The 17417-nt window shown below is 34.9% G+C and overlaps 1 protein-coding gene across 2 annotated transcripts in view; it reads right to left on the reverse strand.

Moving 5' to 3' along the window:
• Window positions 1-17417, reverse strand: part of LOC149770732 (uncharacterized) — a 113415-nt gene that overhangs the window by 22200 nt on the left and 73798 nt on the right. For both annotated transcript variants that reach the window (XM_089949187.1, XM_089949186.1), the window contains exons 6-7: window positions 6984-7065; window positions 2858-3229 (exon numbers count right to left, since the gene is read on the reverse strand). In XM_089949187.1, the coding sequence (XP_089805313.1) occupies window positions 2858-3229; window positions 6984-7065 (454 nt within the window). The remainder of the gene's footprint in view (window positions 1-2857; window positions 3230-6983; window positions 7066-17417) is intronic.

Below are 17417 nucleotides of genomic sequence, written 5' to 3' on the forward strand. Positions count from 1 at the left end.
TCATGATGTACAGCTGTATGCAGAAATAACTCGAGACGAAATATTTTGTTTAAAATATTCACATGAATTACTAAACTATTCGTTCAATTTTGGTTGTATATGTACTGTTTTGGACTATTGCAAACTCATTCAAAGGCGTTGTGGATTGCATCACTGTACCATATCACGACATTCAAGACTATTGTAATTAGGTCAGAACATTCAATACTTTTTCTTACCTGTGATAGGACATTTAGGATTAGTTTTGTATTTGATTCAAAATACTGTCTTTTGAACTTTCTCATAGCATTGTAGAAAAATACAATGCTTGTTGATTTTACTTAAATTACTGCTTCTACGTTCTTTTGGTTTTATAAATGAAAACATAATATCATAACAGCAGTTAACATCTGGACCGTTGTATGGTGGAAACATCGATTTTGTTCGGATTTTTAACTGTTGTAAGTTCAATACTTTTTGAAGAATTTGTGAGTAATGACACTATAGGTATATGGTTTATAAAATACACAATACATATGATAGTATATATATTTGCGAAATAGTCAGACACTTTAGTATGGAGATAGTAGTAACAATCATAACTATTTAAAAAATGATATCAAATTTACTTTGAAATATTCCAACATTTCAAATGATGTATACTTTATAGGAATACATATGTGTAAAATTTAGACATTGTGTTGATAAGAAATGTGTTCTTCTGCAAGTGAAACAGCTGCCTAACCCCCATATAGAATTTCTGAATGTTCTTTCTCAGTGGCAACTTCCGTTGATTTACTAAGATCATACATATAATTAGATATTTAATTGCAATAATATATTAATTGCCATTAGCAAATTGATCTTATTCAAATATACACATATATACAATTCAAGCTAATACAAAGTGATGTAATGGCGGACACAACATTTTACATTGCACGTCATGAACCAATATTTTTATTATCGCAAAGTACCACAGAAAACGCATTACTATAAGCCATAAACCTTACTTGCATCCAGATGTGAAGGGTTTCCTTTTGGCACATGTTAATTGCTACAAATGTACCAACAAGCAAAGAATCTTTTGAATACATAGACGACAGGAAAGTAAGACGGTAGGAGGGAATAACTATACATACAGGCGCATTAAAAATGAAAGGAGAAAATTAGTACATTATGTGCAACTGAAGTAGTTATAGCAGCAATTATATAAATATATCGTTTTATCTGATACGGTGGCTGATTGTGGCTGGTTGAGAAGTGCACGTTTTATTAAATGTTTAATAAATTAATTGACCAGCACCAATAATTAACTTTGAAGTTTTCAAGACATAAACTTAAAATTGCTTTAATTTCGTATTACCGTCTGATTATTACTATAAATTGGGTCATATATGATCGTTTCTAATAGTATTATGATTCATACTTGCGTCTACAGTCCATGTAACATCCATATTATGATACAATCATCCTCTACAGATCACATTAAAAAACGCACAACATATTCTATTTCTACCCGGTTCGGATAGTGTTTGTAAAATTTTTCAAGAACTTTTCCAGCATATTTCACAAGTTTTAAAGGGGATTTTCACCCAAACAGTCAGTTTTTATAAAGATGTTTTTAAATAATGTGATACAAACTTATACTCGAATGCGTTTTTAAATCAATAACTATTTCAAGTGATTTTCGCCTGAATTAATTACATATGCAGTTAGTCTATAGTTTTAAATGTTCGCAAACCGGGTCAACCGATCTGCATTAAACATTAGATTGATACACTTTTGTTAGCTTGAAGCATACAAGCTGATCATACTCTAAGGAATGACTCATGACATGATCATTTTCATCACGACAAACTGATCAATGGGCCCTTACAGGTCCATAAATTTTCTCAAGAATCTGCAATTTTGGTAAGCCTTGTTTCATCGTTAAACTATTAGTTAATTTACAGCTAAATTCACTTCTCGAAATCGTACCTTTTTGTAGTTCATTTCCGCCAAATATAATTTATGCAGAAGATGATGCATAAAAATCATCATCATTTCGTAAACTATAAAACTCCGTAATCTAGGTGAAAGTTTTTAAAAGACTCATTCAAAAATATATGTCAACATTCCTAAAATAGAATTATTTTGCATTTTTCAAACAAACTTCTAACAGAAAACACCAGATAAATGATTTTCTACACTATGATATCAGTTTTACACACTCCTTTTGAAAATTCTTGTAAACATACATGATCTGAAATTTATCAGACGTCACTTCTATCTGATGATAGTGGAATATTGTTACATATGTGTGAACGGTATTGGTATGTATCTTCAGCTGCCACATTAGCTAATTTGACATTGCCAATGTAATTAATTTGCAGTTATAAAAGATCATGACTATGAAATTCCCAACTGATAGATAACTGCCAGAAATGTGTCATCAGCATTTTACTACTTCGCACATAGACATGGTATATTTGGATCTGTTGGTCATGAATCACAGTATAAGCATACATGGACGTGATACCTGGACACTCACCTTGATGGTATCATCATTTCATATTGAAAGGGTGCCACGAGATAGTACAAATATATAGAGGTGTGGGATGCTACAGGTTAATCAATGTCCTCTCTATGTATCTAATGGTATACAAGTGAACTCATTGTGTTGAAACAATTTTCCTTTTGCAGCCTAAGTAACTTTAATCTTCGACGTTTCAACCTTTCAGATTTTACGTACTTCCTTGCTCTGAAATGCAAGTACCTTCCAAATATTGGTAATAGTTAATTGTGGAAAAACAAAGAACAAACATATTGACAAATATCATAACCTGATGCACTCTGCCATATAGCATGCATGCAAAGAACATGTATGTTTACTTGCCTGCAGTTGTAGTATCATAAAGAGAGACGTTGCTATTACTATATGTCACTGATGATTGAGTTGAATTAGTAACTGCGGTGTTGATTGTCTTGAATGAGCTTTTGGGAGTTGTTTGAATAGTAACTGTCAACAAAGAAGATGATGTTAAGGTGTTGGATGAAGCTGCAAAGATGGGTCCTTTTGTCAATGAAGATGTGCTTTCAGATGTTGCTACTGCATTACTAACGATGACACTGTTTTTACTCTTTGCTGCCACCAATATGCCACTAGATGGTGTCATACTGGATGTTCTTGTTGGCAGTAACATGTAGCTAGTCGTTGCTGGCAAAGTTGTTTGTGTTGACGTCGATATTGCTGAAGTACTGTTATCATCTGCAAATGAGGTTAACTTTGTTTCAATCGAAGCTTGTTTTTTAACCACTTACTCAGTAACCTTGTGGCATAAGTTTAGATATATAATGTTTATATTCAGAAAAATTGACTGATACAGCTGTGCGGATTTTACTTATGTGAAACAATCTCGAATGTGTCACACACGCAGATTGGAGATCCCGTAACCTTTTCTTACATCTATTCAGTAGTATTGGTATGCATAACTATAATTTCAGTTTTAATACAATTCAGACATACGTGAAACTAATTGTCTGAGAATATGTAAACTGCACATCTGTTATATATACATATATCCATTTATCTCGAATATTATAATCCGGAATCACAATGTCCTGGTAGCGTTCTGCAGTCGTTGTTTGCAGGGAACAAAACCACAATTACTGGCTCGTTTGTAAATAGTGTCGTTAGTTTTTAGCTGACATCAAATGGTTTAGATGAAATCAAAAAGGCATAATTCAATATTTATTTTGCATTAAAATTAATTGAAGATCCACAAACAAGTGTAACAAATTTTACAATGTAACATATTTTTGAATAAATATTCTAGTACCATGAGATAGATATTTGATTTGAGCTAAGCCGCTGTTATTGCTAGAAAATTTAAGAAAGGTGGTGTTGACCATTGATGATAATTTTTAAGACGGATGCTTACCAAAACAATTAGTAACATCTGATTGAAAATGTTTTGTTTTTTTTTATTATAAAGAAAAACAAACTTTTAACGTGTAATACGTAATGAGAAACACAGTCTCCAAGGTTAATAAGCTATTAACAGTGCAATTAGAGATAGGATTTATAACGTGTCGTAATAAATGGAGGCGATATGCAAAATAATATTGATATAAATGATGTGTTAATCTTATATTTAATAAAGATGGAAAGTTCGAGCGAAACGATATTTCACTTAGATAAAGCTAAAGTTAAACAGTTGTAGAAAAGTGGAGACTATTTATAATACAGTAAATATAGCCATAACTGCGACAGATACGTATTTCATAACTAGGTTTTCATAATAGTAGGGATTGTGGTTGAATTGCAGAGGATGAGATGGTGTGATGGATCTCCATGGGAAAGTAACTCCTATTGCTAAGTAGCTATGTGTTTTCAGATAGTTAATATCTGAATATTACTATTATTACTGCTTATAATTAAACTAGTGCTCCGTTTGTTCCTATGACGTTAAATGGAGTTTTGGTTCATAAAGTTTCAGTTCTGTCTGGGCAAATATGGACATAATTTTAATAATATCAGAGTGTGGACCTACTTCTTTAAGCCTAGTCTCAATACGTATTTAGTCCGTGTTATCTGGATACAAACTAATTTATTTGTATTTGTGTGAATGTCTTTAAACAATAACAGCTTATTTAATAATTTAACTGATAAATAATCGCCTGACATTTCCTGAACAATGACGGTCAGAGGATTTAAAAATCTTGTTTGCCTAAGTCAAGTATCACTAATTGGAAAATTCTAGACATGGTATATGATCCTTGATCAGAATTAAAAACTGTTGGAAGAATAAAATACGTAACACACCTAATCAAAGCTTTTATTATCATTTTAGTTTTAATATTTCTCAATGGAATAGCCTGTGGAAATCTTGTAGATCATATATTATGGTCAACATGAATTAGTTGCTAATATACTCATATACAAGATATTGATTGTTTACAATACAAGACAGTGACATTGTCCTTTTTAATATAGGTGCACATGGAATTGCTCTGTCTTTATTATGCTGCTTATTTTCCAACCTGTAGCACTCCGAAAAGATGTCTTATTTCCTACTGCAATACGTACACGTAGGAAATGACTTCGGTTGCTGACCTTGTAGTTTACAGTAAGTGCACCTTGGAAGAGATGAGGATTTCTGATCAGTCGAATCAAATGTTTCATTTCTAATGTTGTCCCAGATTGAAATTTGAAACTAGTATGATACGGAGATGATCTTTTAAAACCAGAAACCTGTTGAGGAGACATATAGGCAAATGAAACGGTACGGGTCAAGGAATTATCATCAGCTGTACTGGCAGCAGTTTCAAACTTTTCCACATTTTGTCCATCAAGATAGGTCTTGGCATCATTATGGATACACCTCTTGAACCCTTAAATTAGTATGAGTTATCTTAGTTTATCGCAATCTCTGTCAGGCTTCTTGGTTGAATACCACCTTTCATGTAGCTCTTTTTCTTCCCTTGCAAAGTAAAAATGAGTTTTTCAGTTTATTTTATACAATTCCTAAACCTTCGATATGCCTCATATACCAACTCATATCCATTGAAAACACTGGTTTTACCCGTATCATAACCATTCCCCTGTTGTATCGACATTTAAATGTAAACTTTACGAATTTTGCCAGTAGATACAGTTTCTAATAATAAAGTCAAATGTTCATTTAGCCATTTTAAAAAGAAAAAAATAACTGAAAAGGATACACTGACTTAATATTTTTGGTAACATCAAAGTCTAAACTTGTAAGTAAAGTGTGGGGGAGTGTTCCGTCGACCAGTTCTAATTCTCTTTTTCGTTGTTTGTATTTCCCTTTAATCTCTCTCTCCATTTGAAATTTCGTTTCCTCTATTTAAATTTACTTTTCCTTCTCTATTTGTTTCTCTTTATCTCTCAATTTGCTTTCCTTTCTTTTCTCTTTCTCCTTTTCTTTCTGCATGAACGACATTTGTTTTGGATGCTGAAGCTTGGTTAATTATGTTTCTGTCTTCTTTTTATTGTGATTACTTCTCGAAATATAGATTCAAAATGTTCTTTATTTCTGGCTTTGTTAAAGTTTTTGTCTTCAGAAAGAGCATACTATGTGGCACTCAGAAGCAGCTCGACGTGTTTCGTACATTCAAACCGATCCCTGTGCATGACTTGAAACAACGTTCACCATATTTGATCACATTGTGAACTGATGCTAAGTGCACAAAAGACGTCTCAAATGTGTGAAATTAAAGTCTATACAAAGGACAATGAAACTGTCGAAAGTCTATTTAAATTTTACATCTAATTTTTAATATTTCTGAAATGTTCTAAGACAATCAGATCCCTGAAAAGCCCTCAATTTCTGCTACGAATTTACATTGGAAAATACATCATCGGAAGGAGGGAAATTTATTGGGACTAGCTTTATATCAGACAAGACTGACGTTAACTCTTGCTATGTAAAAGATCATGTTGCTACTTAAAATCTAGACAAAACGAAGGTATGTAAATCTCCCCCTCACATACATCAATCACATACAAACTTTAAGAACATAATATACACATAACACGTTAAATTTACTAACATTTTAGTTTCATAACTGTTTTAATTGTTTGCTCTGAAAGTTATCTTTCATCACTTGCAATACCGGTATGTGAATGCTGTTAGCGAGTGGATATTTGAGTATTTAGCAGCATTGCATACACCTTAAAAAGAGCATTCGATACTGTATATTGTAACTGAGACGACACGGACATTCCATTCTCTGTGGTCGTCATTTATGAAATAATTTATAATGCTGCAACTTACTAATTGGAGCGACAAAATAAAATCCATCCACTGCGAGCATAAATGTGAACTTTCCTTAACTATGACTGCACCCAAATTCCAGAACAGGAATACCGCAGAAGGATGATGATATATCGCGCGAAGGTGGATCGTACGTAATTTAAGATGCTTATACTGTATCTAGGCACACCTCTAAATAATTTCAGTCGTATAGCTTTAACAATGCCATTTAGTTACCATTACCTTGTGTGTCAGCTTCAGAAGTCCAAGCAACCTTTACAGATGGAATCAAGTCTGTCTTTACACTTGGCCGCCCTTTATTTACCTAGATGACACGCGGAAAAAAACGATAAATTATAGTAACACGTAACCTACATAAGAGCAATTCGCTATGATACGATCATGGAGTTAGCGTCAACAATTGCAGCTTAGCTCATATGAACCAACTGGATCGCAGGTACTAATATGGAAGAACAAATTGGATTACACAACAACCGACAATATCTTTTAGTGGCATTGCTCATGCAAATTTCAAGACTTGATTAAGATAAAGTGACTCATTCGCTTATCACAATTGTCGACTGCTGAGTGTTGAAATCATACCATACAGTCATCAGAAACAAAATGTTTTGTCCAATAAATCTATCCAAAAACTTGTATGATAGTAATAGACGGTTTAATTTATGATTTGTCGTATTCTTTAAATTGGGAAAATTGATGCAGATAATTTATCCGCACATACCACTGTAAAGTTTAGACGCTAACTGTTATTGCGCGCGGCTCTATGTGTGTAACATTTGAGGGAAATATTTTAATCCGCTTAGGAGAAGTATTATTACTTGTGCTAATGTACCAATGAACGGCGGACTACAGACCACCCATGAGCCCTTCTGGTCAATAATCAGAAGAGCTAATAAAATAAGAAAAACTTTTACACGTTAGATGTGGCTTTATTACCAAGGTAGTTGTAGCTCTGTCTTTGATGTTTTTCATCATCTGGCCTTTTCATGTGTGGACACATTAGCATCTATCAAATCTTTTGACTTATATTATCCAATCGTACCCATATGGACAAACATGGTATAAAATTGGCTAACTCTGCTTGTTATGTTGGTGATAGCCAGATAAGACTTGACACATTTCTTCATATATTAACAAGAGTATGGTGAACTGCATATTATACACCCAGCAATTATTTAATAATCCTCCATGTTGTTAACCGAAATTTAGTGCACAAATTAGGTTTCTTTGTTTCAGTCAGAGGGCCAAGAATTAATATGCTTCATCCAAATGGAAATTATCAAAAAAGTTTGGGCACATTGGAAATGCAGAACTAATGTTATTGTGTGGAAATAATAGTTCTTGATGCCGTCAGAGTTATTTAAGTCTTACCTCTATGCACCGAAAATCTAAACCAGTGTTTAAGTCCCGTTTGACAAAAAGAGGTCAATTGGAGACTTTCATTTGAAATATAGGCCAATATTATGATCACAATGCACCAAACTTGTAGCACAATGACGCAGGATTTTCACAATCTGTTGTAAGTGTTATCTGCATAAAAAAATTAAAACAGAACCAGCTTTACCTTAAGATTCTCCTCTTTTGATACTTCTAGCAGAAGGGATGGAGTTGAATCTAAACTTACATGCCCCATCAACATTATATTTAACAGTCCTGGCGAAGTTTAGGCTTTCATGGAATTCGTTGAGGATGTGATATTTGTTCTTCTTATTTCTGCCATTGTGGAGTGCATTTCCTGGCTGAATTTTCACTTTTGTTTGACTTTCAATTATTTTGGTTTTACCAGTTTCTTTATTTGAATGAGCGTCATACGTGGTAACGAAATAAACTATCGGTCGTTTCATATAAACTTTTACAGAATTTTTGCTACCTTTACATGTGATAATGGTTGTACATCCATGTCGTATCATGTGATTTACAACACATGCGGATAAGAATCGCTGTGACTACAAATTTTCTTTTGTTAAAATTGTTAATGAGACAGGAATGGAAGCTACCTCAGGATATGATTTACGTCTGTTGCATACCTTTGACCAAAACTATTGCAAATCAGTTGAATGCGGAGTGTATTCACAAACTCTCAATCATGAAATATTATGGGATACACTGATTATACTACTATTTCCTTACAATCCTGAGCTTTGCTATCTATAGGATCAAGAGAATAGTGTAAAAGTGATAGTCAATGCATCCCGCCCTGTACAATCGAAAAGATCACATGATGGGTTTTGTCACTGTGATTAAAGCAATCACTGAGCAACGTATACATGTCATATTGGCTATTGTACTTGGACCAAATTTAAGATGAGTAATTATTAAACAGGTTGCCATAAATGACGGTCTTGCACATTGCCTAATCATACCATTTTCATTCAAATCATTATTCAAGTAGTTCAAAAGCACATAAAAGCAGAGAGATTTATATTTGTCAGTGAATGATGCTCAACTGTCCGGAAAGAATTTCCAAGAATTCAAAGTCATACAATGTCTTCCCTTGAACTGCTGAATGTAGTATCCAGTTTTAATATTCTTGAGCGAGAAGATTTATCAAATTAGCTAGGCTAAATGGATACGAGATTGGCACCATTTTCGTTAAAAACAAACTAGACACAATTAGAAAATGTCTGGTGAAATCCCACGTTGGTATGGTATGGCCGTCGTTCAGAAAGATGGACAGGTGGATGTGTTTAAGTATGTAAAAATATGGGAAATACTCCAGGACCGACCACAGAATATGGCTTAGATACAACATTAAAAAAGTGAGAAAACACTTACGTTGCATCATGCTGAAGATTTTGCTATCAGAACAGATTTGTTACCACCGGAATAACCACACATGATACTGTGAGATAAGTCACAGTGAAATAGTTTAATTTTAAGTTTGCCGTGCTCATCGTGTTACAATATATGCTACGTCTTGAAGCTGAATGCATTATCAAGTGCCAAACTTGTTCTAAAAACAAGCACAAAGTATTCTCAGACGATGCTTGTCAATATATGTAATTATTTAAATGCGGCAACTATTTTCTATCCAACAGGGAAAAAGAGAAAACTGAGTGGATGTGGAACTATGTATCAAAATAATTTATTTACAGCACCACAACAAATTTAGATTCAGTGGTGGTAGTCTGCAATGGTTGCTAACTGATTTGAACTTTATGATGTACAAAATAGATAGACAGATGTACGTACATATGTTTGGGCATGGGCAGCAATTCAGGATGCATCTATAGAATGTGGCTACATGTCTAACATACAACGTAAGAGCAAAGTAAGTATCGGAACCTGTATGTTATACTGGAAGGGATTTTCTCAGACCAGTGATGCAATCGCCATCAAACCAGTCATTACAACACGGCCTCCATAACGGCCAAGTGTATTCATGTGGTTCTAAATAAAGGAACAACCAGAGGGATGGTGAACACTTTGTTCATATACATACCACTACACCACTGCCACATCCCGCCACTACCAAAGTGATCCAGACGAGTCTTTTGTCAAGCTAATCCATCACTTATCTGAACATTGTGTTTATAGTTATCATTCGTGTGCACCAGAACAATTCATATTGATACTGATTTATTGACAATTTCAACATTCATTGTACATACATCCGAATTTACACAGTTAAATGTACCACACCGCTCCACCATCTCACCTTGATCCTATCATGGAAATAAGTCTATATTCAAAACAGAACCAGTAGTCCAATGAGAATAGTTACCCTATATTCACAATTATAGGAAATACTGATATGCTGCATCCAGCTATCAGTCAAAATCAATAAGGACTCCTTCAAAAGTCAAGGGAGAAATAAAGATATGTGTATGTTTAGAACATAACCGCAATATTCAAAACTTCTAATGGTTTGTTTTTACAAGATTATGTTTTAAATTTAATTCAGATGCAGAAAAGATAGACAACCCTAACAACCAGAGTGTGATTCAACGCTTACATCTCACACTTCTACTTTCTAAATATCCATTAGCTGTAACTAAGGAAAGTTTAACTTTTATTTGGCAATAAAAAATCAGCAGTGTGCTTATATGCTGATATATTTTGAAACAACCCACATAGTTACTCACCCACCTGCTTATATACCTACCTACCTAGCGTGAGATGGAATATAAGACAAAATATTAAAACAAATTTTCTTTGCTTTTATATTAAAGCTGATATAATATTCGATAATGAAGAAGACCAATGCTATGTTTAAATTATATTTTAACGATCCTTGTTCTTTATCCACTCATAAAATCTAATTTTTATTTGGATGAAAGTCGTGGCTATTGAATAACCTTGGAGTGACAGCCTGTAGTTTATGTATCAATAAAGACCTTGATTAACTCCTCACATGAAAAACATGCAGCGTGCAGTTATTTACCTGAATAAATATATTCATTGAAATGTGCAGTGCACCTATCATGCACTCTATGTAATTAATATGGAACGTTTACCATTGAATACACATATTTACTCGTGCTTCAGACTGTGTTGATCAGAAAGGACCTTCTGAGTAGGTTAGAATGTATATACGTCTATAGGGATCAATCAGTGTGACCATAAACACGGGTATTTAGGTGATGTTAGTGAAACATACAATGTAGGGCAAAATTACATTTGGATTCAGTGGTATATTAGTAAAAGAAAAGCATCCAATTGTCACGTTTATGACTGAAACATAACCAGCACCCAAGAAATAAACTTTCTAACACAAAAATATTAAGAAAGTCGTTAAGCATGTGCTATAGAATACAGAGATACCGTTTACCAAACAAGATGTAGAATTTTAACAATATAGTTGTTATCTCGCTCTTTTCCTCTACCACACTGATTGCTTTTACAACCATAATTTGACCCCTTGAGTTTAGACTTATTTGGTTCCATATCTCTTTATATGGATACTTAAATACATTGCAGGTATTAAGTCAATATTACTGAATATATACATGGAAAATTAAGTAATGAGCTCATGAAGGTATCGTTATGTATATTTGTATTAAAAGCATTTAAGTTTTATTTGCAGACTACTGCAGGGTAGAAAAATGAGTAATGAAAGAAAATATCGTTAGTTATTCTTTAAAAATGAAAACCCCCAAATAATAAACCCAACGTTTATAACAAGCACTTAACTTGTGTTCCTGTTCTGTGAGTCGGCAAAAGTTCCATAACGTCTAGATGCATCCACTCACCAATTGTTTTGATTCTTTGTGCGATAGTGCATATACATGTCAAAACGTCGCGTGGTTGGGATCTAAATGTAAACATTAACAAAGGCCAGTAATAACTTAAATATAGGTCACAATGAGCCTATTTCGTTACGAGATTGTGGTGGTAACATAGATGCATATTGCCATCAATTTCATGAGTCTAGCATGAACAGTGCTTGACAAAGGAACACCAAAAACAAACCTGTCCCCAAGTCAGTAAAGAATAAGATATGGTTGACATGGACTGAAATGAGATGCTTATATAGATGCATCACCAAGATTTTTGATTCTGTATCCGATAGCATGTGCAGAATATGCTCAAACTAGTTGTTGACATGGGCTAATTGCATCAATTTAATATGTTCAAACTAGTTGTTGACATGGGCTAATTGCATCAATTTAATATGTTCAAACTCGTTGTTGACATGGGCTAATTGCATCAATTTAATATGTTCAAACTAGTTGTTGACATGGGCTAATTGCATCAATTTAATATGTTCAAACTCGTTGTTGACATGGGCTAATTGCATCAATTTAATATGTTCAAACTCGTTGTTGACATGGGCTAATTGCATCAATTTAATATGTTCAAACTCGTTGTTGACATGGGCTAATTGCATCAATTTAATATGTTCAAACTCGTTGTTGACATGGGCTAATTGCATCAATTTAATATGTTCAAACTCGTTGTTGACATGGGCTAATTGCATCAATTTAATATGTTCAAACTCGTTGTTGACATGGGCTAATTGCATCAATTTAATATGTTCAAACTCGTTGTTGACATGGGCTAATTGCATCAATTTAATATGTTCAAACTCGTTGTTGACATGGGCTAATTGCATCAATTTAATATGTTCAAACTCGTTGTTGACATGGGCTAATTGCATCAATTTAATATGTTCAAACTCGTTGTTGACATGGGCTAATTGCATCAATTTAATATGTTCAAACTAGTTGTTGACATGGGCTAATTGCATCAATTTAATATGTTCAAACTCGTTGTTGACATGGGCTAATTGCATCAATTTAATATGTTCAAACTCGTTGTTGACATGGGCTAATTGCATCAATTTAATATGTTCAAACTAGTTGTTGACATGGGCTAATTGCATCAATTTAATATGTTCAAACTCGTTGTTGACATGGGCTAATTGCATCAATTTAATATGTTCAAACTCGTTGTTGACATGGGCTAATTGCATCAATTTAATATGTTCAAACTCGTTGTTGACATGGGCTAATTGCATCAATTTAATATGTTCAAACTCGTTGTTGACATGGGCTAATTGCATCAATTTAATATGTTCAAACTCGTTGTTGACATGGGCTAATTGCATCAATTTAATATGTTCAAACTAGTTGTTGACATGGGCTAATTGCATCAATTTAATATGTTCAAACTCGTTGTTGACATGGGCTAATTGCATCAATTTAATATGTTCAAACTCGTTGTTGACATGGGCTAATTGCATCAATTTAATATGTTCAAACTAGTTGTTGACATGGGCTAATTGCATCAATTTAATATGTTCAAACTAGTTGTTGACATGGGCTAATTGCATCAATTTAAGCCATGCCAGTATAATGTAAAATATATCTCACATCAACCTTTTCGTTATAGGTATGGTGCTAAGAAACATATATATCATTATCCAATTTAATGAGTACCGAATAAGCATTACAAAGGTCAAGTTGAAGCAGTTAGTGAAACGCGAAATAATTATCACAGTGGGCACAGGGATCAACTTTGATGATGAGGGTCTATTACTTGTAACTATGCATCTTTTTGCCTTGATTCATGCTTCCAGATTGAGCAGTATTATGCACCAGGTAGAGCACCAATGGTCGACATCATTGTTATTGAGAGAGAGAGAGAGAGAGAGAGAGAGAACGATTTATCTACGTTATATTTTGCGGCACCAATTTGCAAACGCTGTTCCATCTAAAATTAAAACGTAATCATTCAGTTAATTATATACATTAGCTAATCTTTCTAAAGTTACTGCATGATCCATAATGCCGAATCATATGTTAGAATAATATTTACATAATGTCAAGATCTCGTAAATTTCAGTAGTGCTATATTCTGCGTAATGAATCTAAATTTAAAGTTGTATCTTTCAAAGTTATTACCACATTATAGAAATGTACGTAAGCATTCATGTCCTTATTTCTTTTGTACTTCGCGATATGTATTGATTTTTCAATCACGTGAAAGTCAATAGCATTGTACTATAGGATAGTAATTTAGTGAAAAAGAACTATACTATAAACGTCAATAAAGTTAATCCAAGATTCGTATTCACACCACACTAAAATGAAACACAATCACACATGATTTTGTAGTTACCATATGTATGAGTTTTCATTAAAATAAGATACCATTTATTTTGACATCCAATCACAACTTTATAGAGCGATAATTGAAACTTGAATAAGTATAGTTCTGGAGTTTTCTGTCTGGACATAAAAAGAAAATATTGCAAGAAGCTGGATAATTAACCATGTAATGTTTTGGAACATATTAGTTGATATGATAAAGAAGTTTAGTATATTTTCAACTGAATTTATATATGTATGAATATATATTGTGAAGAAAAGAAGTATGCATGCGTGCAAGAACAGACACGTGTGCTTTGGCAGTAGCACTACGTAAATGTATATTAGTCTCAGATATATACGTGTGTGTGCGTGTTTGACTGAGAGAGCAGCAGTAGCCTGAGCCGATCCAATGAGGATTGAGAAAGGATAGGCCACGGTATACCAAATGGCATTAGAAGCTTTAAAGATGAATGCAGGTCATGGTTAAGAGCAATAACTAAGATGCCCTTTGCATCCAGAGGCATATAATGCTCTTCCAATAACCGGGAATCAATGTAGCTTCGCCAACTCCAACACCTAAACCAGACCCACCACCTCCATCAAATGTGGTAGAATGGATCAAAGAGCAGCTGGCTGGAATACTAAAAACGATAGTAGAAAATGCCGCGGCGGCAATCCCGGAATTGTCAGAGCAATCATGTCGTTTTGGCTCAGGAACTCTAGTAGTGTCGTTGCCCTACTCGCCGACAACGTGGTGGTGCTTTTCATCATGGCAGTATGTCGGTTCTTGAGCGTAATCTACATGCGCCTGTTTGATTTTCCCCAGTCGACTAATGCCGTTTTATCGGCTTCGTGGTCTTCCGGTGTATCTGCTTATGCATTGCTGGAACAACATGCATGGTGCGAGCACGTGTGCTGCTTTTGATATTTCCGCGGCTAGCATTCCACCTGCAGAAAGGCCAGAGCCGACTTTCTCATGCGTTGTTAAACGTGGTTGTTTGAGCGAGTTGTGCACTGGTGCAGCTGGCAGTTGCACAGGCATCCTTAGAGAATTGTTTTTGACATTGATGCTTATCGCCATCTTGTAATCCGCTTTAAGAGGCTCGCTGTTGTACCCCTCATAGTTAATCCGCTTTAGGCTCATTGTCAGCTTTGATCATATATTGGCCACCCCAACGGCTTAATCTAGCTTGTTGTTGTGCATGTCTAAGCAAAGAGTGATACTTATTCAACAGATTTGAGATGATATATACGGTTCGTGTAAAACCTTACAACTTGTCTAAAATACTCATAATCATTTTAGCCTAATCGTCTTCATGTTAGATCTGGACAACATGCCGCTTGGTGGTTGCTGACAATGTAAACGTATTCTGGGCGGGGTAATATGTAATGGATTTAATTTGACAGGAACCCCATGATGACAGCAATGTATATTGTTCCAAGCCCGTTGTTTTGTCAATATGTACGTCGCCAGTCCACATCTTAGTCAATGTTAAACTCGTTGTACAAGGAAATTAAACAAATGTCAACATGATGCGTTAGTATCACAATCTATGTTTCTTCCAACACTGATATTAATCTCCACTTATGGAAGTAGGTTATCCTTTTGTTCGAAACAAACGAGACTTTCCTGACAGATCACCGCCCATAGGTAATCGTCTTATTTGGATCAACAAATAATTGACTTTCTAGAGAGGTTCCAGATACGTAATACAAAGGCTACCCAAATTTATTAACATCTTACAACCCTATGTTAACATTGATCAGATCAACGAAACCGGGGATATTCTTCATGGGAAAGTATGTGACCTGTTACAAATTATTCCTGTTTATGATGAATCCTACAGCGATATATACACTGTCTCCTAATGGAAACTACACTGTCGTAGACTATAGGAACACAGCATCCATAAGCTCTTGAACAATCTATAGACTTAAACAAATATTAGGTTGGAGTGAACTATCAACCATAGCATTTTTCTATATAACCGCTCCGGTGGCCTAGTGGTTATAGCGTCCGCCTCGGATGCGGGAGGTCGTGGATTCGTTCCCCGGCCGAGTCATACCAAAGACTTACAAAATGGTATTAACAGCTGCCTCTCTTGGAGCTCAGCATTAAGAGGTTAGTGTTAGGACTGGTCGGCCTGGCATCAGGATAATATTACTGGGTAGGACATCATGCTACATGTCTGCGGCATGATGGCCCAGTGCTAGACATCACTTTAAACTGCCACATTGCAGACATCGTAGCGATATTACTGAACAATTGTTAAAGTTACGTTAAAAACCCATATCAGGTCACAAAACACACATTTTTCTATAGTGCTTGCACAATATGAATATAAGTGGTCCTTTGTGGCAGCAGTGTATCTCAGGACCCATGCTTCTATTTAGTGAGGACTCTCACCACCACGAGCCTCAGGGCGAGTATAGTTCATTGCCAGTGCACAAAAAATCAGATCTCGTCAATATGCATTATGGGAATAACTGGACAAATTAAACGTTGGTGCAACCCCTCCTCTTCGTTCGAAAAGGAAGGGTATTATGTAATTAATGACTGAGAGAATTGCATCAAATCTGTCAGTGAAACTGTCGCGAAAATGCTGCTGGATACGACGCAAAAACCTTCAAAGTTTACAGTCATAACAAATGACGACACTATCATCTCCCTCAACCCTAAAAAGATGAATTAGACTTTATCACCGCGTTCGCAGCAGTAATAAATGGGCCACTGTTTCTATCCGTGAAATCGACATCCTATAGGCCTATAGTAAAAACAGCGGAGCCTCCTCTTACCTTTTCACATGACAGTATGTCAATCATTTTTCCACTATACTCACTGCAAGACAGACCATCGAGTGTGAGGGCCTCGGAGTCAATTCATAGCCACCAGGACTTTCAGCCAGTATGTCTCCTCTTCAACAGCAATTGGAACCCACATAACGTTAAAAAATGCTTAAGAGCAGGCAAGATGAAGCAGACATACACAATAGTGCTTGAACTGATGTCACTGGTGCTTGATGATCCTTTTAAAGGTGTAAATGTAAACGGCGCACAAGTAGTGTATTACAATGAAAACTAATACCATTAACTAGAGAGAGAGAGAGAGAGAGTACGTGCG

Source organism: Sinohyriopsis cumingii, unplaced genomic scaffold (assembly GCF_028554795.1).
Source record: "Sinohyriopsis cumingii isolate HCF-2022 unplaced genomic scaffold, ASM2855479v2 utg002441l, whole genome shotgun sequence".
Classification (NCBI taxonomy): domain Eukaryota; kingdom Metazoa; phylum Mollusca; class Bivalvia; order Unionida; family Unionidae; genus Sinohyriopsis; species Sinohyriopsis cumingii.